General features: G+C 41.8%; 1 protein-coding gene across 2 annotated transcripts in view; it reads left to right on the top strand.

The window, feature by feature from the left end:
- Positions 1–19,028, top strand: part of LOC126469740 (dual serine/threonine and tyrosine protein kinase-like) — a 339,571-nt gene that overhangs the window by 192,715 nt on the left and 127,828 nt on the right. For both annotated transcript variants that reach the window (XM_050096949.1, XM_050096948.1), the window contains one exon: positions 10,159–10,374. In XM_050096949.1, coding sequence (XP_049952906.1) covers positions 10,159–10,374 — 216 coding nt within the window. The remainder of the gene's footprint in view (positions 1–10,158; positions 10,375–19,028) is intronic.

Below are 19,028 nucleotides of genomic sequence, written 5' to 3'. Positions count from 1 at the left end.
TGAGGACGAAGGAGAACCATTGTTAAACAGAATCGTGACCGGTGACGAAACCTGGATTAAGTACGTGAACCCTGAGACAAAAGAACAATCAAAGATGTGGGCACATTCAAATTCGCCTACCAAACCAAGAAAAGCCTCGCAAGATTTTTCTACCAGAAAACTGATGGCAACGGTGTTTTGGGATGCCAAAGGGGTGTTGTTGGTTGAATTCATGGAACGTGGTATGACCATTAATCAAGACGTGTACTGTGAAACAATAAAAAAGTTAGGACGGGCTATACAGAACAAATGCCGTGGTATGCTGACTTCCGGTATCGTTTTTTTGCACGATAACGCCCGTCCTCACTCTGCTCGCAGAGTCCTTCAAGTGGGACGTTATCAACCATCCACCTTACAGCCCAGACCTGGCGCCAAGTGATTATCACCTCTTCATGCATTTGAAGAAATGGCTCGGGTCACAGCGGTTTGATGACGACGAAGAGCTCAAAGATGCGGTCACAGGCTGGCTCCAGGCACAAGCGGGTGATTTTTATGCAGAAGGAATTTCAAAGCTTGTGAAGAGATACGATAAGTGCCTCAATCGCTATGGAGACTATGTAGAAAAATAGTGCAAAGATGTAGTTGTAAGATGTATATATTAAAATATTTTTATTTAACTTGGTGTATTTTTTTAAATCAACCGGAGGTTACTTTCTGAACGGCCCTCGTATTTTGTGTCTGGAATGTGTACTAATTCTCATCTCATTAAGTGCATCCTCAATACGTTTACCCTTCTTTAATATATATTGAGCATCATTCACTCCTGTTAGAATCCTGTAGCATTTTAATGTATTGATTAACATTTTTTGCATAATCTTATCCAGTTCATTCATTAGGCAGACAGGTCAGCATGATGTGGAGATTATTGGATCTTTATCTTTTTCTTTTTTAAAATAATGACTGCTTCTGCCATTTCCCAGCATTTAGGAAAATGCCCCTGGATCATTCTTTCATTAAACAATACCTTCATGTAAGGAAGGACATAAGGACTTCATGGTTGTACAGCCTCTGTTGGTATACCATTTGGGCCAAGAGCTCCATTTACTTTCAGTCTGGATAGCATTTCAGCCACCTCTGTCAGCTCATGAGTGAATAGCAGCTGTATTGTCATAATGCTTGTAGAGCACTCCTCTGTTTCACCGTCATCTGGAAGAACAACTTGAAAACTACTTCAGCTGAACTTGAAAAACTACGTGAGCAGACTCTTCAGTTTGACTGGATGGAGTGGTTGGGGGTCTTATTTTCTCACTGATAATTTTATAGAGTTTGCCCCATGGATCAACTGCCAGGTTTTCACAGACAAATTTCTTCTAACTAGCTTGTCTGCCAGACCTTGTCTCAGATTTATACCTCTCCTTCTTTGCCTATATTGCATCAGTCTAAAATGTGTGTCATACAAACTCATTTGATACATTGTTCTTGCCTTCCAAACTTGTCTTCTAAGTGCAGTAAGTTCTGAGCAATGAAGGATCAGTTGTGCTGGACTGACTTGTTTCTTCAGTGGAGTAGCCTTTTCTATTGCTTTCTGAATAGCTTTTGACAGTTCAAAGGCATTTCGTCATCATTGTCACCCAGCTTCATTGAGGGCGAGGGTGTGCAAAAACTGTTTGCTTTTCTGAAATGTCATTGAATCTTAACGAATGAATTGTGTTACACCCTGAGCCTTCCTAGTGAGGAAGTATTTTATAAGATTATGAGGTCTAGTTCTCTCTCCTTAGATGACTTCCCAGTGTTTGAACCTACCTACAAGGTGGCATGCGCCTAAGAGTACTATATATATTGTAGTGATTTTGGACACTGGGATGTGGGGTCTGGAGCAAAGTGAACATTCTAACTTACCAAAGGCATTCTATTATATTTAGATTGGGAATCTGGGCATGCCAGTCCATTTCAAGAATGTTATTGTGAACTAACCATTGTCTCACAGATACTGCTTTATGACTGGGTGCATCATACTAATATAAGCATTAATTGTCTCCAGACCGTTGCTCTACTGTATGCAGTGCACAATGCCGTAAAGTGTGTTTATATCCTTCAGTATTTAACATTTTATGAAGTGTAATGAGCGGATCACATCCTAACCTAGACCACTATCCCATACCGTAACACCGCCAGCACCTCGTCCGTACTTCAATATTGGCAGTACATACGGTGGGAGATAACGTCCTCCAAGCATTCGCCTAACCCAAAACCTTACATTGGATTGCCACAGGGTATAGCATGATTCATCACTCCGAGTTACTCATTTACAGTCATCCACTGTGCAGTGGTGGTGTTCTTCACACCACCTCAATCCTAGCTTAGCACTGAGTACAGGAATGTGTGGCTTATGAGGAGCTGCTGAATCACTGTACACCATTCTTTTTGACATCCTACGTACAGTCATTGTGTTAGCTGTACTGCAGGTAGCACTTTGAGTGATTCCTTCCACTGATTTAATGCGATTTTCTACAGCCACCCTCCGTAATGCTTTGACGCTCTTTGGCCATTAGTATGTGAGGTCTGCCTGGTCTTGGTTTAGCTGTGGTTGTGTCTTCACGGTTTCAGTTAACAATCACATCACACTTTTGCACCTTTAAAAGGGTTGAAATGCCCCTGATGAAACTGTTACTCGAGTGACATCCAATGACTAGTGCATGTTTGATGTCACGGAGCTCACCTGTTTGACCCATTCTGCGGTTACTGTTTCTCTGCTGACAACACAATACCCACTGCCTCCGTTTATACTGGCCTCTCATGTCTCATGACTTCTGGGAACATATCAAAAAGTTAAAGATTCCCTTAGGTGCTTTGAAACAAATTCATTTTACTCAGTATTGATGCACATCCCCTCTTCTGTGGCATAGTGATACACCATACTATAAAGTTTATGAACTGTATGAAGCAATTATGCAATTATAGAGGCACTGCTATATGTAAAGGATTGTCTTGGAATCCTGTGTGCTTATAAAAACAGAGTGGTAGCAGATTTTAAAATAGATGTTTCCTTAAGAAATTGGTTATCTTTGTAGTGTGTTCAGAACTGGAAAACTAACTTAAGAGTGGCAACTGCTGTTAACAACTTCATGAAGTACTCCCAAACTTCAAATAATTATGAAGCAGCACAGCTGTTATCGGTAAAGATCCTAAGTAATTAAGAACAACGGAAAATTCTCCAAAATAAGTTCCGTTTTCTACCCTTATTGCTATTTGGTTGTAATTTAGACAAAGAATAGATAGAAGTACCTTTGAAGTAATGAATTACTGAAACATAATCGAGACCCTGGAAGCTGTACAGTGTGTTGTGTGGAAACTTAAGTTTGAAAGGCAAGAAAACAGTAAAGAAATCCATATGTGAGAAGCTACAGTAATGCAATATCTATATTACTAAGTGACTATCCCAGAACTCAATATCAGTTGCAGGTTACCTAGCTAATGATTTCCAGGGGCAACAAAAATTTTTGTTTCAATAATTTGTGTAATTATTGGCCAAATTTTAAAATTAAAAATGCTGTCATAATCTGCTGACTAAGGGATATTATCTTATGTTAAAAGTTCAGTGCAATAAGACAAGTATTAGTGTTAGAAACTATGCGTTTATGTTAAGGCAGTGTAACTGATGGTGCACAAATATCCGGACTTTATTCATCCGGCATTTGAGAATGAGAGCACTTAGCGACTTCCAACAAACTTTAAGCATAATTCTAAACCTTCTCTAAACTACTTCTTGCTTAATGCTTAAAGCCAAATACTAAACACATTAACTTATTTGCAAAGTAAGCAGATGTTTGAAGCTGTTTTATACATGGGAGTTTGATTCTTAAAGGAATGGAGGGCTTACTGGTAGGCAAGTAAAAAAGTAATATAAATTGAAAATCTGTGGAGTAGGGTACAAAATGACAGGAAGTAGGGAGGAGTCTGCTGAAGTTGTTCCTCAAGTTCTCGTAGACCACGATGAAAATGACCCCGAGTGTCACAGACAACTAAGGTACTTCAAGGATCATACACTGGTTTTGCTGTCATATATCTGTGTGAGGGCAGAGTTGAATTAAGTCATGTGTAAAATGAAGGCAGTCGAGTTCCAGATCTAGATTTTTCACAATGGAAGTTGCGTGATGTCTAAATGTACATGCTGTATGTTACACAAGTAGCTTAATAAATGAATACATGGCATGTAGGTGAATCTCAAAATGGCTTCAAACAGAAGCAGCTCTCTGGGCAAAAATTGTTGAGGCCTTTTTAGCCACTTGTTGATGTTTTGACCATTGGCTTCCAGCTTGAGATCTTCAGCCAACGTTTGTTTAGTGATTAATAATTCACCAGCATGAGTGTCTGTCATTATCAAAGATTCACTCACCATTCCTGGTGACAGACTGGAGATGAGACCATAGTTGTAAATCACATGTGCATGTTGCGTCAACATCTGAGGACCTTTCCCTGGTCGTCACCACTGTGGTTCTCTCAGTGTTACCTCCAGAGGTTGTTTATTGCTGCACGAGAATCCAGGATCTGTTTCCGACCAGACTTTCATCATTCTTCTTAAAACCATTGTCATGTTTATTTTCAATGATTTTAGTACTGATGGATCGTCCCATCATTCCAATGTAGATGTTTCCACATGTACACTGTGTGCGATAACATCCTGATGATAAGAATGGGTTTCTTTTGTCATTAGCTGATCTGAGACTCACTGATTTTCTTGGTTGGTTTGTAAATAGTCTTTACACTGTGTTTACACAATATACTGCAGACTGTTTTGTTTCTTCACACTTCTTACGCAACTGGCAAAGTACCCGTTGTTCTGCAGAATGTATTCCATGTGTTGCATCTTGCCTCTGTGGTATGCAGCTCAAATAATTGTTTTGAATGCATTAAAAGCATATTAATCATGCCTCTTTTCTGTCTTAGGTGACAATTTGAAAGATTGTGTAGGTTTTGGTCCACGTGTGTGTGTGTGTGTGTGTGTGTGTGTGTGTGTGTGTGTGTGTGTGTGTCAGTTTTTGATACACGCAGTGGCCCAAGTTCTCAATAGTTCTCGTAACCAGCACATGCAGAAGGGTGTCATTAAATTTACTATGGATGTAGAAAAGGATCATCAGCGACCAGACGATCCATTGACACCCGGATCATTGAACATAAAACGATATTGCAGATTGGGTGCAGGTGGAGAAATCAGACATAATGGAGCATGTGAGGAATGAGACAGATTGTGTAAGAAAATTTGTGGACACACAGGTTATTGCTGTGGAGGTGAGCTGCCACATTTTGTTCAGGGAAGCCATTAAAATTTATGAACTTCTCAATAGTTGTAACAAGAAATCAGAAAGCCTGAACATCAATGTGCCTCAAATTCCTGTGCCGCAGCAAACAATCATTGCAGGGAACGAGAGGAGAACCAGAGTGACAATGACAGAAGAAAGCCCCTCAATTGTTGGCTCAAAAGTTACATGCAGTTTTGGCTGTGGCTCAATTCTGGTCTGCCACCAGTAATGGGGTGATGAATCTTTGGTAATTGTAACCACTGGTGCTACCGAAATGTCAGAAAAACCATCAAACAAATGTTGGCCTAAGATTCTTAGAAAAAAGCCAACAGGCAATATGTCAGTCTGGAATACTTACCTGGTCGTATTAATAAGGGAAGATAAAAATAAGAGCAGCATGTCTGTTTAGTAAGTGTGAGAGTGTCATAAGATACTCGTCCAACTCTGGCGACATGGGAAATGAGAGTAGTACATGAAGTACCCACTGCTATGCACTGTAAGGCAGTCTACAGACATGAAGCTGTCATAAATAAATAAAGACAAGATGAAACTTCAGGATCCCCTGAAATCGTAAGAAGGAAATATCTATAAGCTACAGATTTATGTGGTCCCAAAAGGATTGAATTAATGCCTAGTTTTGATTGGGGAAGAGAAAGTCTGTTGAGGATCTAATTAATGTATATACATAGTAGATGTAATAAGACATTTATTGGGTTTTAGACAACTTGTAGTGCTCGTCATTATCTAGAAAACTACTGAGTTTACTGTATCCGTCTGAGTAGTGTCAGTAGTGGTATGTGACATCACATTGAAAAACAATAATTACTTAGCTGTTAGTGAAATTATCCCCATATTTTCTTATATAAACCTAAATTTTGTGTTTTAAACTCAGGTTAACAAGATTCTTTTATCCTGATCTGGAGTAACATTAACATAAGGAACTGAATGACATGATCTGAAGAGTCCATTGACTAATGGTTTATCATTATAATTTTTTCATTAGACCTATCTATAAAGATGTTATTAGTGGCTGTTTTTGAACAATTAGCTGCTCTAGTTGTAAAGTAAAGTTTACAGTGGGTATTAAGTCAAATGCTAACATTATCGACTGCAGTAAATTTGTACTGGAAGATTTAAAAATAAATAAATAAAATAAAAAAAAAAATCTACTTTAAGATCACTGGCAACTGTCAAGCCAGTTAGTTACATCAGTGAAGAAACCTGAGATTCCTAAGGATCAACTGCGGATGCTATCATTAAGGTTCATGTGGTAGGATTCTGAGCTATGCCATTGATGTGTAGTGATCTACATTGGTGATCCAAAATGTTTCATTAATACATATAACACTGCCGATGAGCACTACATATTGTTTTGTCACAACAACAACCTGACAGTGGTACAAATTTAGTCATATTGAAGCTGCGACAACCCTGTGTCTTAGCCAGACAGTCGTTTACCACAAAGTGATTAAGGGGTTGTTGATACAGCAAAATGGCTCTCTAGTTTAAGTTGTGAAGCTGGTTACAAACTTTTCCACTCATTTACAGAGGTTTCTGGCCGATGGGCCAACTGTGCTTGTAAAGCTCCCCATTGTATGGCTTTGTAAACATTGCAGTAGAACAGATGGTAAGTAGTCAGTAAACCACCATTCTTTGAAGAATCAAGCTCCCATGTACAAAACAGCTTTAGACATCTGAATAATTTACAAATGAATTAAAATTTAGTTTTAAGCATGCAAGCAATGTAAAGTTTTGAAAAGGTTTGCAATTGTGTGCAAAGTTTGTTGAAAGGTGGTGTGTGCTTTCATTATCAATCAGTGAATGAGTATAGTCTGGGAAATTTATGCTCTGTCCTAAGCAAATTCTAGTTTTACACCCATCTCAGTGTTATGAGATTATAGCTCCTTAACTATTTGTTGTACAACGATATAATTTTACATATACATTCAGTGGTATGTGGGTATTTTCTGCAAAATGTGTTGTAAAGAGATATAGTAGTAAAGAAGCAATAAATAAAAATGTCATGACTGATGCTGAAGTATAGCTGCATGGACAGTCAAAATGAAGAAGCAATGAATTCTTCTCCTTTCATCATTTCTTTGGGAGGTGTCAGGGAGGAACACTGTTGTTGGGGTTCGAAATTGTGTGCCAAGCTCATTGGCTGTCACAGAATACTCTCATTCTTAAATAATGGATGAATATAAGCTGGGTAATTTGCATGCCTTTAGTAATGCTGCCTCAAGACATATACACTGTTCCTAACTTTAATACTTGTTTTACCTACCTAAACCTTAATGTAACATTATACCTCTGAATGAGTAGGTTATGATAGCATTTCAAATTTGGCCAATAATTGCATGACATATTGAAAACCAAAATTTTGTTGCTCCTGAAAGCCAATAGATAACTTGAAAATAGTTTTAACAAGAAAGAACTCAAAATGGGTGCCTTTGCACCAGATTAGTCATTTGGTAATTTAGATGACAGGTTGCGTGTGCCATCAGGGAATGTCTAAGGGGCACTAGGTTGTTGTGTCTGCTTCCAGTAGATATTTCAATGCTAAGCAATAACAATTAAAATAAAACACTTCAAGAAATAAACACTTGAAATCTCTCAGACGTGATCGTCTCATACAGTTAAAATATTGTAGGATACCTCTCCCATGTGACTTCTAGAGGATAGGCACCTTATAGCACAGACAAAGCTGCTGTGACATCTCATATGTAGTCGACCTGAAGAAGGCTTCGTGTGACAGTAATTGAACTGACATCTTGGGTTGTCGGGTGTTCTGCCGGATATCAGCGTCGTACTTGCACGATATTTCGGTCACGTAGCTCGAGACCTTCATCAGGTGCGACCTGAGACTGCTCCTCGAGTGGATCTGGTCCAGTATTTATGCCTATGGACTTCCCCCTCCACCAACGGCTGCAGGCGCTTCCTCTGTGGTCCGCGCCCATTCCCTGTGACCTGCTGGAGCGTTGCTGCTCCGTTTTTCATCTGCTGCAGCTCTGGATGTTCCCTCTGCGGTCCGTGCCCACCAGTCCCACTTCTGGGTGTTCCATCTTCGGTCTGGTGCTCCTGGCAGTCCGTCAGGGGCTCGTTTACCATCTCCATGTCTCTGGTTCTTCTGTTTGTGTAGTGTTGCAGCTGGCCCCGTTGCTCCTTTAACAATTCCAGAGCCGGATCCCAGGCTCTGCTTAGCTGGTACCCTGTGTCACGATTCAAAAGATCGTCAGCCATTTTAATCTCAATCGATTCTCTTATGACACTGTCCCAAAATCTGGGTGTTTGTGCTAGAATCTTGGTATCCTCATACTTCATGGCATGATCTAGCTCTAGACAGTGTTCAGCAATGGCTGACTTAGTCACCTGTCTTAATCTAGTGTGCCTCTGATGTTCTTTGCACCTGATCTCCACAGTTCTTGTCGTCTGGCCAATGTAGGACATGCCACATAGGCAAGGTATATTGTAAATCCCTGGTTTTCGTAACCCCAGGTCGTCTTTGACACTCCCCAGCAGTCCCCCGATCTTGTTGGATGGACAGAAAACACACTTGATATTGTGTTTACGCAGGATCCTACTGATTCTGGCAGAAATAGAGCCAGCATAGGGCAGATATGCCACCTTCCTTGCTTCATCTTGGTCTTCTTCAGGAACCTGTGGTATAGTGGCTGGTCGGAGTGCCCTCTCAATTTGTCTGTCCATGTATCCATTCTTGGAGAAAACTGTTTTGAGACGTTCTATCTCTATGGGTAGATTCTCTTGGTCTGATAGGGCACGTGCTCTGTGGACCAAAGTCTTCAGAACCCCATTCTTCTGTGCAGGGTGGTGACAACTGCTGGCCTGCAGATATAAATCAGTGTGTGTAGGTTTTCGGTACACACTGTAGCCAATTGATCCATCTGCTTTCCTCTGGACTAGTACATCCAGAAATGACAGCTGGCCATTCTTCTCCAGTTCCATGGTGAACTTGATATTAGGGTGGCATGAGTTAAGATGTTCAAGAAACTCATTGAGCCTGTCCATCCCATGTGGCCAGATCACGAAGGTGTCATCCACATACCTAAAGAAGCATGTGGGTTTGAATGTGGCTGTCTCCAATGCCCTCTCCTCAAAACTCTCCATAAACATGTTGGCAACCACAGGGGACAGTGGGCTGCCCATAGCTACACCTTCAGTTTGCTCGTAATATTGGTTTCTGTACAGGAAATACGTGGATGTCAGTGTATGACTGAACAGGTCCAACAGAGCACCATCAAATTTCTCTGCAATCAGTTCTAGTGAGTCTTTCAGTGGGACCCTGGTGAACAGCGATACCACATCAAAACTAACCATGATGTCCGAATCTGTGATGTGCAGTTGCTTGAGGCGTTGCAGAGAAACACATTAATGTATAATACCAAGATGCAGTTGTCAGTGATATTGTTTCCATTATGTTCAGTTTAATATATTTTATGTTTGTATTTCCCTCTTTGCATATGACATTGACATGTGACTTCTCTCCCTCCATCCCTCTCACTTCCTCCCCTCCCCTCCCCTCCCCTCCCCTCCCCACCTAGGCCCTGTATGTTGTTCAAGTACAGCATTAGTGTTTCCCATATTTCAGAAGCTACACTGCTACTTATTTTATGACTTTTAATTTCAGTTTTAATGCTTAAATTGCTGCTGTGGATGGCAACTCATTCCTGATGTGTTCTTTTGGTTCGCTTCTGTTATAGTGTGTGCAGCCTCAAAACTTTTCATAATTTTATAACACCCCATTTCTTTTTTGCCTCTTTTTACTGTTTGAATAAGTGTGAAATTTTTTAAATTATTTTATAGGAAGACACTGTGTCAGTTAGAAATATCTTGTGTTACATTCTTCAGTTTGTTTTTACAGATACTGAATGCTGCTTACAATATTGAGGTGAACCCTTCAAGTTCATCTACGTTACTTCACTCTTTTATGGAAAGACTAAGGAAGCTCCTGTATTCATTCAAGTTCCCTTGGGCTCTTCCACGGAGATTGGATGCTGACTGGAGAAAACAAGTTGCAACTGAAATGATAGACTCATTGAGTCCATCCCGCTTAGTTAAGAGCATTTTTTCTAATCAGGTAATTGCCAAACATATACCTTCTACCTACAGTAAGGAGTACCAGTGGACTATGTTCATCAGTGTCCCATAAGAGTCTAGTGCAGCCAGTGAGCTCTGCAACCTGTGTGAACATCACACAGTCTTAGTAGCCACTCTGATCTGTTGAACTGCTACACATTATGTATATACCTTATGACAGGAGGATAATCTGACCTGAAAGATGTGAATCAAACCAAGAAAATGAACTGGTTCTTGGAACGTCTTCAGTGAATTTATACCATATAAGAATCTGAACTACTTGATCAAAGGGAGAGTACCTCTGAAATTACCAGTGCCATATACGAACAGAATTGCATCCAAAACTTATGGGCACTAATGACTCACATGATATGTGCCTTGAACTCAAATCAGTCATAGTCAGTGTCAGTCAGTCAGTCAGTCAGTCAATCAAACCACCTATCCTTTGATCCAGCCATCCATCCAGAATTTCATCTTATATTTATCTTTTCATGTTTGCATATCAACTGCTAAGCTGAAAGTGAGGATTATCAGTTAACACTGTGCAAGGAGAGATGGACAAGTTTTGTACTGTCATAAATATAAGTTATTGAGCTTGTAATAACATAATTTAGTTTACCACATTATATGATTCAGGAAAGCATGCAAATTTGTCATTCGTGATTTAAACAGTACATATTATGCTGTAGGTACATATGTCAGTGTGTGTTTAATGCAGATTATTAAAAATTTCACTTTTATTTATGAATTATTTGAGAAAATTTGAAGACTGTAAAGCTGTGTAGATCATGTCTTTTGTTTTCGTGCAATAAATAGAGACAGTATCTTTTTTGTTTTGTAAATAAAAATGCCTTTTCTTGCTGCACTCTCATTTATTTTCCCAGAAGCATTTTGCCTTTACTCACTTAAATGCATTATCAATGGAATCTATAATGATACAGTTATGATATACTTTTGTTTTGGTATGTATTATTCATAGATTATAAAACAGTTCACTGCTTGCTTTTTATGTAAATATATGATTACTTACAGTTCTTCCTGTTTTTAGTCGGCATCGGTGTTTCCTCTCATCTGGTCACATGGAGGTTGCACTACCGCTCTATTTACAAAATATAAACATGTTTTTAGTGTTTAGAACATTTTTCTTCCCACTTTTCATTTTGTTTCCACTTGCTGTTTTTATGCATTCTCAGCCTTCTGTCACTAGTACAGACATGTCCGCCCCCGGTAGCTGATTGGTCAGCATGACGGATTGTCAATCCTCTGGGCCCGGGTTCGATTCCCGGCTGGGTCGGGGAATTTGCTCCACCAAGGGACTGGGTGTTGTGCTGTCATCATCATCATCATCATCATCATCATCATCATTAACTGCAGGTCGCCGAAGTAGTGTCAAATTGAAAGATTGGCACCCAGCGAATGACCTGCCCGATGGGATGCCCTAGCCATACGATTAAATAAAAGTATAGACATAACACTAATACATAACACTATACATAAGTATAGACATAACACTACTTTGAGTTCACTGTGTATCTAATCTTGTGTGTGTGTGTGTGTGTGTGTTTTCCCATTTGATTTGAGTTTTGGTTTAAATGTTTTGTGGTGAGGTTCATGGAACTGTTTCCAGTCATTGTACAGCAGTTTTTGTGTGACTTTGGACTGCTGCACCTGTCCTCCATAAGCAACCAAAAATCCACAAACTACACTCCTGGAAATGGAAAAAAGAACACATTGACACCGGTGTGTCAGACCCACCATACTTGCTTCGGACACTGCGAGAGGGCTGTACAAGCAATGATCACACGCACGGCACAGCGGACACACCAGGAACCGCGGTGTTGGCCGTCGAATGGCGCTAGCTGCGCAGTATTTGTGCACCGCCGCCGTCAGTGTCAGCCAGTTTGCCGTGGCATACGGAGCTCCATCGCAGTCTTTAACACTGGTAGCATGCCGCGACAGCGTGGACGTGAACCGTATGTGCAGTTGACGGACTTTGAGCGAGGGCGTATAGTGGGCATGCAGGAGGCCGGGTGGACGTACCGCCGAATTGCTCAACACGTGGGGCGTGAGGTCTCCACAGTTCATCGATGTTGTCGCCAGTGGTCGGCGGAAGGTGCACGTGCCCGTCGACCTGGGACCGGACCGCAGCGACGCACGGATGCACGCCAAGACCGTAGGATCCTATGCAGTGCCGTAGGGGACCGCACCGCCACTTCCCAGCAAATTAGGGACACTGTTGCTCCTGGGGTATCAGCGATTACCATTCGCAACCGTCTCCATGAAGCTGGGCTACGGTCCCGCACGCCGTTAGGCCGTCTTCCGCTCACGCCCCAACATCGTGCAGCCCGCCTCCAGTGGTGTCGCGACAGGCGTGAATGGAGGGACGAATGGAGACGCGTCGTCTTCAGCGATGAGAGTCGCTTCTGCCTTGGTGCCAATGATGGTCGTATGCGTGTTTGGCGCCGTGCAGGTGAGCGCCACAATCAGGACTGCATACGACCGAGGCACACAGGGCCAACACCCGGCATCATGGTGTGGGGAGCGATCTCCTACACTGGCCGTACACCACTGGTGATCGTCGAGGGGACACTGAATAGTGCACGGTACATCCAAACCGTCATCGAACCCATCGTTCTACCATTCCTAGACCGGCAAGGGAACTTGCTGTTCCAACAGGACAATGCACGTCCGCATGTATCCCGTGCCAACCAACGTGCTCTAGAAGGTGTAAGTCAACTAGCCAGGCCAGCAAGATCTCCGGATCTGTCCCCCATTGAGCATGTTTGGGACTGGATGAAGCGTCGTCTCACGCGGTCTGCATGTCCAGCACGAACGCTGGTCCAACTGAGGTGCCAGGTGGAAATGGCATGGCAAGCCGTTCCACAGGACTACATCCAGCATCTCTACGATCGTCTCCATGGGAGAATAGCAGCCTGCATTGCTGCGGAAGGTGGATATACACTGTACTAGTGCCGACATTGTGCATGCTCTGTTGCCTGTGTCTATGTGCCTGTGGTTCTGTCAGCGTGATCATGTGATGTATCTGACCCCAGGAATGCGTCAATAAAGTTTCCCCTTCCTGGGACAATGAATTCACGGTGTTCTTATTTCAATTTCCAGGAGTGTAATTCTTCCTGCGAGACCAATACTGGATTTCAGAAAATCCCCCACTTACAAGCAAGCAAGAGGATACATGTTAAAATTACTGTCTGAAAATGTCAAAGTCCAAGGAGACAGAACCATTAAAAACACTACACAGCAAATACAACAAATAAAAGATATAAAAATCCGACACAGCAACACTCATCTCATTTGATATAGAAAGCATGTATTACAACATACCAGTACCAGAAACAATAGAAATCATAGATAAGAACCTGAAAACACAGTCAACTCCCTGATGAACACATTAATAAAGCTCATAACAGAACAAAATTACTTCCATTTCATTAATGAATTTTATTTAGAAGAAAAAGGAATAACAGTGGGGTCCCCAGTATGAGGAGCCTTAGCAAATATTTCTATAAACCACATTCAACAGATCATTTTCACAAAAAGAAGGGCAGAAGAGTGCTTAATAGATGAACCACAAAAAAATTGAAAAAAAAAATTACATACTGGCCTCAACAAGGTACATAAAAATATAAAATTCACAATGGAGAGAGAAGCGAATAACCAAATTAACTTCCTAGATATAACAATCAAAAAGCAAATAAGTAAGCATATGTTTGAAATTTACTGTAAACACACAGCAACAGACATTATCATCCCCCAATCCTTGAACCACCCATTCACTAAAGGAAGCAGCACTTAGACACATGCTCCACAGACTCAGCACAGTCCTACTCAACAAAGAAAGGCACAAAAAAAAACTGGACATATTAATGCAGATAGCTCAAAATAGTGGGTGCAATAGTAATATAGTCACAAAGCTAAACAACAAAATTAAAAGTAAAATAAAAGCAGAAAGCACAAAACTACTAACATCATCACAACAGAACCAAACACAATCACTCAGTACCATAACAACTACACAAAATAATCAGGAAAATATCAGAGAAAACACAAGATGGTACACAATGACATACAAACACAAACTTACACATACAATCACGTTTTCAAAAGACAGGGAATAAACATATCATGCACAACAGGCAATTCTATCCAAAAATACACACCAAAACTAAAATGACACAGATATAACCAGAAAGCAGGTGTGTGTGTGTGTGTGTGTGTGTGTGTGTCATATATATCAATTACAGATTGTCATGGCAGATACATTGGACAAACCGGCAGAACATTTAATGTCTGATACAAAGAACACATGAGAGCCTGGAGGTATGGGACAAACGACTCCGCATTTGCAGAACACTTGAGAGAACACAATCACAAACCAACCATTAGAGAAGAAACTAAACTCCACCCCAACAGGCCATGTGAAGGCTCAATGGTACCAACCAGACTCCATGTCATCCTCAGCCCACAAGCGTCATTGGATGCGGATACGGGGGGACAAGTGGTCAGCACACCACTCTCCCAGCTGTGTGTCAGTTTATGAGACTGGACTCGCTACTTCTCAATCAAGTAGCTCTTCAGTTTGCTTCACAAGGGCTGAGTGCACCTCACTTGCCAACAGTGCTTGGCAGACCGGATGGTTACCCATCCAAGTTCTAGCCCAGCCCAATGTTACCCTGAACCTCTCCCTCCCCCCTGAACCTCTCCCTCCCCCCGTGAAGCTCTCCCTCCCCCCCTGAAACTCTCCCTCCCCCCCTGAAACTCTCCCTCCCCCCCTGAAACTCTCCCTCCCCCCCTGAAACTCTCCCTCCCCCCCTGAAACTCTCCCTCCCCCCCTGAAACTCTCCCTCCCCCCCTGAAACTCTCCCTCCCCCCACTGAACCTCTCCCTCCCCCCACTGAACCTCTCCCTCCCCCACTGAACCTCTCCCTCCCCCCCTGAACCTCTCCCTCCCCCCCCTGAACCTCTCCCTCCCCCCCCTGAACCTCTCCCTCCCCCCCTCCCCCCCCTGAACCACTCCCTCCCCCCCCCCTGAACCACTCCCTCCCCCCCCTGAACCACTCCCTCCCCCCCCTGAACCACTCCCTCCCCCCCCCCCCCTGAACCACTCCCTCCCCCCCCCTGAACCACTCCCTCCCCCCCCCTGAACCTCTCCCTCCCCCCCCCCCCCCTGAACCTCTCCCTCCCCCCCTGAACCTCTCCCTCCGCCCGCCCCCCTGTGGCTAGCACATAATATTTAAACCAAAGCTCGAATCAAATGGGAAAAAAAGTCCTCCCTTGACCCCGGCTCTGGGGCCGGTTGGCTACATGTATGCATACGTAAACAAACCAAACAGGATGAGATACACAGTGAACTCAAAATAGTTATGTGTATATTGGAGTTATGTCTATACTAGTGACCGAAGATGGGAGCACCTCAAAACAGGTGCAACAAAATAAAAAATAGGAATTAAAAGGTTTGAAAAACGGAAAAAAGCTTATGTTTCATAAATAGTGGCATTGCGACCTACATGTGACCAGGTGAGAGAAAACCCAGATTACAACTAAAAACAGAAAGAACCAGAAGTAATCACTTATTTACATAAAAAGCAAGCAGTGAACTGTTTTATAATGTACAAATAATACATATCAGAGCAAAAGTCTTATCATAACTCTATTGCTATGGATCCCACCTTAAAGTGAAAAAATGTGAAATGAGTCTGGGAAAATAAAACACAGCGCAGCAAGACAAGGCATTTTTATTTACGAAACCAATTATTTCTGTGCTTGCTGTGGAGGATGGCCATGCAAAGAAACTCGAGACAGTTTTTTTCCTTTTTATTTTTTATTTTTACACTACTGGCCATTAAAATTGCTTCACCAAGAAGAAATGCAGATGATAAACAGGTATTCATTGGACAAATATATTATACTAGAACTGACATGTGATTACATTTACACGCAATTTGGGTGCATAGATCCTCTGGCCGTAATAACAGCCTCGATATGCCTGGGCATTGAGTCAAACAGACCTTGGATGGCGTGTACAGGTACAGCTGCCCATGCAGCTTCAATACAATACCACAGTTCATCAAGAGTAGTGACTGGCGTATTGCGATGAGACAGTTGCTCGGCCACCATTGACAAGACGTTTTTGAATTGGTGAGAGATCTGGAGAATGTGCTGGCCAGGGCAGCAGTTGAACATTTTCTATATCCAGAAAGGCCCGTACAGGACCTGCAACATGCGGTCATGCATTATCCTGCTAAAATGTAGGGTTTCACAGGGATCAAACGAAGGGTAGAGCCACGGGTCGTAAACACATCTGAAATGTAATGTCCACTGTTCAAAGTGCCGTCAATGCGAAGAAGAGGTGACTGAGATGTGTAACCAATGGCCCCCTCTTCCATCATGCCAGGTAATATGCCAGTATGGCGATGACGAATACACTCTTCCAATGTGCGTTCACCATGATGTCGCCAAACATGGATGTGATCATCATGATGCTGTAAACACAACCTGCATTCATCTGAAGAAATGACGTTTTGGCATTCTTGCACCCAGGTTCGTCATTGAGTACACCATCGCAGGCGCTCCTGTCTGTGATGCTGCGTCAAGGGTAACCGCAGCCATGGTCTCCAAGCTGATAGTCCCTGCTGCTGCAAACGTTGTCAAACTGTTTGTGCATATGGTTTTTGTCTTGCAAACCTCCCCATCTGTTGACTCAGGGATTGAGACGTGGCTGCACGATCTGTTACAGCCATGCGGATAAGATGCCTGTCATCTCAACTGCTAGTGATACGAGGCCATTGGGGTCCTGCACGGCGTTCCGTATTACCCTCCTGAACCCACCGATTCCATATTCTGCTAACAGTCATTGGATCTCGACCAACACGAGCAGCAATGTTGCGATAAGGTAAACCGCAATCGCGATAGGCTTCAATCCGACCTTTATCAAAGTCAGAAACATGATGGTACGCATTTCTCCTCTGTACACTGGGCATCACGACGACGTTTCACCAGGCAACACCAGTCAATTGCTGTTTGTGTATGAGAAATATGTTGGAAACTTTCCTCATGTCAGCAAGTTGTAGGTGTCACCACCGGTGCCAACCTTGTGTGAATGCTCTGATAAGCTAAGCATTTGCGTATCACATCATCATCTTCCTGTCGGTTAAATTTCCTGTCTGTAGCACATCATTTTCATGGTGTAGCAATTTTAATGGCCACTAGCGTATTTATTTATTTAGTTTTTGCCAATATGTGTAAGTAGAGGTTATCTTTTTCTTAGTTCAATTTCCAAAAGGTAGTGCACATTTTGTTTGTTTCACCAAGTCTGCATACAGGCCTAGTTGCATATTGGCCAAAATTTTTGTAAATGCATTGTCCACTTCCTCGGTGATTTTACTTTCTTAGATTTGCCTTAGAATTGTTAGTTCAGGGTATGATTATATGGATGCTGTGGTTATATTTCCCATTAGGGTGACTGTAGTGGCATGAGTGTTCAGCAGGTAAATAAGACTCTTTAGCGATTTTTCAGGATATGCTGTAGAGGTGGGAAGAGAGTGGAGCAGGAGGGGAACATTGTTGCCCTTCAGGCTTAATTAAATAAGGCAAGATTAGATCCAGACAGGTTAAGGGGGGAGGAGAGTAAAGAGCGATGGGGAGCGGCAACAGATAATAGAAGAAACAGCCATAGACTTGTTTTGACACATTGCAGTAAACTTTCAGCAAGAAATTGGAAGGTAAGAATGTAAGAAAGTTAGTAAAGAGAAAGTAAAGTTGGTTGGTAGGTAGTTGTCATGTGAAAACTGTAGGCCAACTTTTGAGGATTCCCTTTCACTTTCTCGACTGTCGAATTGAAATTCAGTCGGAACTTAGCTCTGAATTCAATCTTCCCTTGTACTAATGAATTAATTGGAATAAGTATGAAGGAATACATTTTTCACCAGCAATGAATTTATTAATCAGATAGCCAGATATAACGTATCCTTTTACAATTGTCCGATCATGTGCTTGCTATTCAAACAACTCTTGCTGTTTGTGGGTCTCACATCATTCAGAGAAGCTCTCCATACTTGGGACTTGGTTGTTTGCATTTTTGTATAACCAACAAATTTAATACTTACATATTCTAATAGCATAATACACACATTTAAATTTATTAAGATAATTATTTATATCTTTCTCTTAACAAATAATGTCAAAAGCCAAAGGTAGGGAGGGTTTGGTCGCTCTTATTGTCATTCAGTATTTATATGCAACCCTACTTCAGTGTTACTGAGTCGCATAAGCAATTTTCGTTTCATAACTCTTTGTACTTTTCTGAATTTCATTTATAACCATAAGAATTTATTTCTACTTCACTAAAAACTTATTTACTCACTTTCACTTTACTTATTGCCACAAACAGAGTAAGAATATTAAAATCGTTAAATTTATCGGAAAGTGTCTAAGCAAAATACTTGAGCAAAATTTCACTTTAGCAAATCTATTACATAAACCATACAGTACTTTTATCTTTACGTTAAAGGCTAGTCCACAACAATTATTTTCAGACATTTCGCCTTACATGAAGCCCCATTGTACACTTCTTTGTTAAATGTTCACTTGTAGTCATGCTTTCCTTGATTTTGTCACTTTCTCAGACAACGAATCTGG

The sequence above is a fragment of the Schistocerca serialis genome, chromosome 3 (assembly GCF_023864345.2).
Source record: "Schistocerca serialis cubense isolate TAMUIC-IGC-003099 chromosome 3, iqSchSeri2.2, whole genome shotgun sequence".
Taxonomy (NCBI): Eukaryota; Metazoa; Arthropoda; class Insecta; order Orthoptera; family Acrididae; genus Schistocerca; species Schistocerca serialis.
This window is presented reverse-complemented; position numbering and strand designations above follow the sequence as displayed.